This window comes from Rhagoletis pomonella, unplaced genomic scaffold (genome assembly GCF_013731165.1).
Source record: "Rhagoletis pomonella isolate Grant_MI unplaced genomic scaffold, Rhpom_1.0 Rhpom_scaffold_01887, whole genome shotgun sequence".
Classification (NCBI taxonomy): Eukaryota; Metazoa; Arthropoda; class Insecta; order Diptera; family Tephritidae; genus Rhagoletis; species Rhagoletis pomonella.
In genome coordinates this window covers 31,606-34,734 of record NW_023460441.1, presented here as the reverse complement: position 1 = coordinate 34,734, position 3,129 = coordinate 31,606, and the positions used below count along the sequence as shown (strand labels likewise).

At 45.0% G+C, this 3,129-nt stretch overlaps 1 protein-coding gene across 1 annotated transcript; it reads right to left on the bottom strand.

The window, feature by feature from the left end:
• Positions 1-1,464: 1,464 nt before the first annotated feature.
• Positions 1,465-2,880, bottom strand: LOC118752828 (adhesive plaque matrix protein-like). Its single transcript, XM_036487686.1, has 3 exons — positions 1,905-2,880; positions 1,665-1,837; positions 1,465-1,592 (listed from the first exon to the last, which is right to left on the bottom strand). Exons 1-3 carry the CDS (start codon positions 2,732-2,734, stop codon positions 1,540-1,542), a joined length of 1,056 nt encoding a protein of 351 aa, XP_036343579.1. The 5' UTR covers positions 2,735-2,880; the 3' UTR covers positions 1,465-1,539.
• Positions 2,881-3,129: the final 249 nt, after the last annotated feature.

Below are 3,129 nucleotides of genomic sequence, written 5' to 3'. Positions count from 1 at the left end.
GTAACTTTTACCACTACGTTCTGCTAGTTCCCCGCAACCACTCAGGCGCTGCATAGTTTAGAACCGGCAGGCCAATTTGCTTGCATGTTACCAAAAACATTTATTTGTCTTTTCCCAGGTACTGCCGGCTAGCGACTTGAGGACCTTGTTGCGGCTCTGTATCCTATTGCCATTTGCGGTTGTATGCGCCAAGAAGGAGAGCAGGCTGTCGAAGATAACTCCGACGACTTTCGGGTTATTCACCGTCCGAATTGGTTCGCTATCGACGTGAATACCCAGCTACTGTCTGACCCCCTTCGTTGAGGTGCTAAAAAGGGTTTCAGAGGATTTCTTAGGGGAGAGCGTTAGGCCCCTTTCAATAAAGAAGCGAAGAAGTTCGGAGAGGTAACCGTTTAATTTCGAGCACAAGTCACCAATTCCATTCCCGGATCCCATTATCTAGCATTACTCAGCATAAGAGATAATCTGGTGGTTGAGGAAGCTTTGATATGTAGTTATTAAGCAGCCGCGGGCAAAGGACAGCATTCAGCTAATTTGCTGACCAGCTTTTGAGTTTCTGTGGGAGAGAGGAAGCCTCACTGTCTTCTAGTAGCGTGAAGTAACTGACGGAGTCAAACGCCTTTGACAGATCCAACGCTACTAGGACTGTTCACAGGGGCGGTTTCGATTTAGCCTCGAGTTATCTGAGTGTTTAAGGCGTTAAGTGCTGATGTTGTGCCTTGCGCTGGGGTCAGGTTTAGCGCGGGAATAGCTAGGCCTCAAGTATCCTCGCTACCGGAAAATGGAGGGTTATCGGATGATAAGAATCCCCTTGTTAACTAGAGTCCCTGGTTTAAGCAGTGGGACCACTCTCCCCATTTTCCAGATGTGCGGAATGATGCGAGCTGCCATAGACAGGTTGAGGACCTTGATAAGATAATCTAATCCAGCAGGACCCAATTTTTTCAGCATCAGCATGCATATTCCGTCGGCTCCTATACCACCCCGCTGGCGAAAGCAAAAGGCGCACTAGGTGTTGGCAGTTCGGGTAGCCTTCTGGTTACTCGACGTTTGGCTTTGTCCGCCGGAGGATGCAGCGTAAACTGTCGGCTAAAATAGCTCGCGCATCGCGCCGGGTCCGACGAAGCGTGGTTGCTGGAAGAGATTTCGACTCTGTCGTCACGTTTCCTCGGGTTGGACAGTAACCTCACGGTTGACCAAAGTTTGCTCACACCACCTTTAACCTCGATCTTCTGATGCTCTTCCCATTTATTCCGCTTGTGTAAGTTGCAAGTTTTAAGAGCTGGTTAACAAAGGAGTTGTTCTGGATTCATCACAATGGGCGCTTCATTTGGGCCTTAGTATGTTGGCTAATAAGATCCGAAACAGGTTCAAAATTTATAAGAAGTCTGGTTCTGAAGTTAAGCTTAAAAGGCATTGGAGCACTTTATAGAAATAAAAAACTTTAATCAATGTGTAGACGTAACTAGTTTTTATTTTACGAAGACATACTTTAATGAATTCAAATACAAGTTCGATTTAGTTTAATACTGCACTCCTTCATGTTTCTTCCTTTAGAACCCTGCATGGATTTTCGTTAGAGCACGCTTGCACTGAAAATTAAATGAAATATGGAAATTTATAAAAAATAAAATATCAAAGCAGATTAACAAAAGCATATGTACCTCCTATGATCCGGTAACCTCTCTCATCGGCAATGTAGTGAATCAAATTGTATTTGTTTCTCTGCGGATCCACCGGCACTGAGTAGTACCCAGTTTGCACATAAATAGTTCTCTGGCCAATATGCTTTTTCGTTACCTTTTTGTAATCAGTCAGCCCGTTACTGAGACGTAGCCTTTATCAGCAGGAAAGAGATGATTACAGTTTCGAGGACTAAAGTCAAATAAAAACCCAACACTTACTTATATTTCGTGATCCCTCTATCGGAGATGATTTGATAATTCTCCAGCACTTCGACATCTGCGCCACTAGGCCTGGGTGTCGTAGTCGTCGTCGTCGTCGTCGTCGTCGTCGTGGTAGGGCGCTGTGTTGTCAAAAATGGAGGTAAAGGATAGTGAGGATAGAGTGGCAACCCCTCCAAGGGGTTTTGTGGATAATATGGAGGTTTGGGATAAAATGGAGGATATTGAGGTGGTCGTGGGCGAGCTGTTGTGGGACGAGTAGTTGTTGGACGCGTCGCTGTTGGGCGCGTCGTACTTGGCCGAAGTGTTGGCTTTGTCACTGGATATGGAAGAGGGTAATATGCTGGATAGGATGTGGGTTTTATCGCTAGTGGTGGTGGTGATGGCGGAGGATATATTCCCACGGGAGGCCAAACTTCATATTCTTCATGCGAGTCGCGTGAATCCAGTTGGGGTAGAATAGTGACTTGATCCTCATAGAGTATAAAGTTGCCAGGAAAATGTTCCTTATTACCGGCATACAGAGGATTGGGCGACATTGCAGCTGGTGATGAGTGAGGTTGTTGTTGTTGTAAATTCACTGCATTTACCACACCTGTGTGGCCTTGTTGATATTTATGTGAGTCCACAACTCCACCGATTTGCTGCTGATAAAGTGGGCTAACGCTGTGACCCGAATTAGACCAAGGGGTCACCTGATTTCCGTTGGTTGGTAAGTAAATGATGTGCTGTACATTTGGCACTTCCGAGTGCGGCGCTATGTGCGCCGTTGTGGTGGCGCGAACACCCGCACTCAGCAACGTAGTCAGGATAATCAAATTTAGAAACATTTTTGCAGCGAAAAAAATTTAACTTTACTTTCTTTCTCGTTCGAATATTCGACCGCCACCTTTACACGACGCATGCGCTCTCGATAACTGTTGGCTGCTGAAAGTTCTTTGGCTACTTCGGTGTTGCAGTCTTTATACTCCACTCAGCAATCGAACTTCTTACCACTTCTTTATATACTCACACACTACAAATATATCTAACCATTCACATTGCAGTTAGCCAGCAGTCGCACATGTGTAAACATAAAAACAAATGTACAAATTTTGTTTACGATCCAAGCATATTGCGAATTCTTGTAGTTTTAAGTAGATGCACGCGTATGTATGTTTGTATTTGCAGGGCATTTCCTCCCCCGAATTCAACAAAATTCAAATTAAATAAGATCATTTCCGTT

Excerpts from the sequence above, each read along its gene's own strand:
- LOC118752828 (XM_036487686.1), bottom strand. The coding sequence starts at position 2,734 with ATGTTTCTAAATTTGATTATCCTGACTACGTTGCTGAGTGCGGGTGTT. Across the intron at positions 1,838-1,904 it reads AGAGGGATCACGAAATATAA|GCTACGTCTCAGTAACGGGC; the intron begins GTAAGTGTTGGG and ends CTGCTGATAAAG. Across the intron at positions 1,593-1,664 it reads AGGTTACCGGATCATAGGAG|TGCAAGCGTGCTCTAACGAA; the intron begins GTACATATGCTT and ends TTTAATTTTCAG.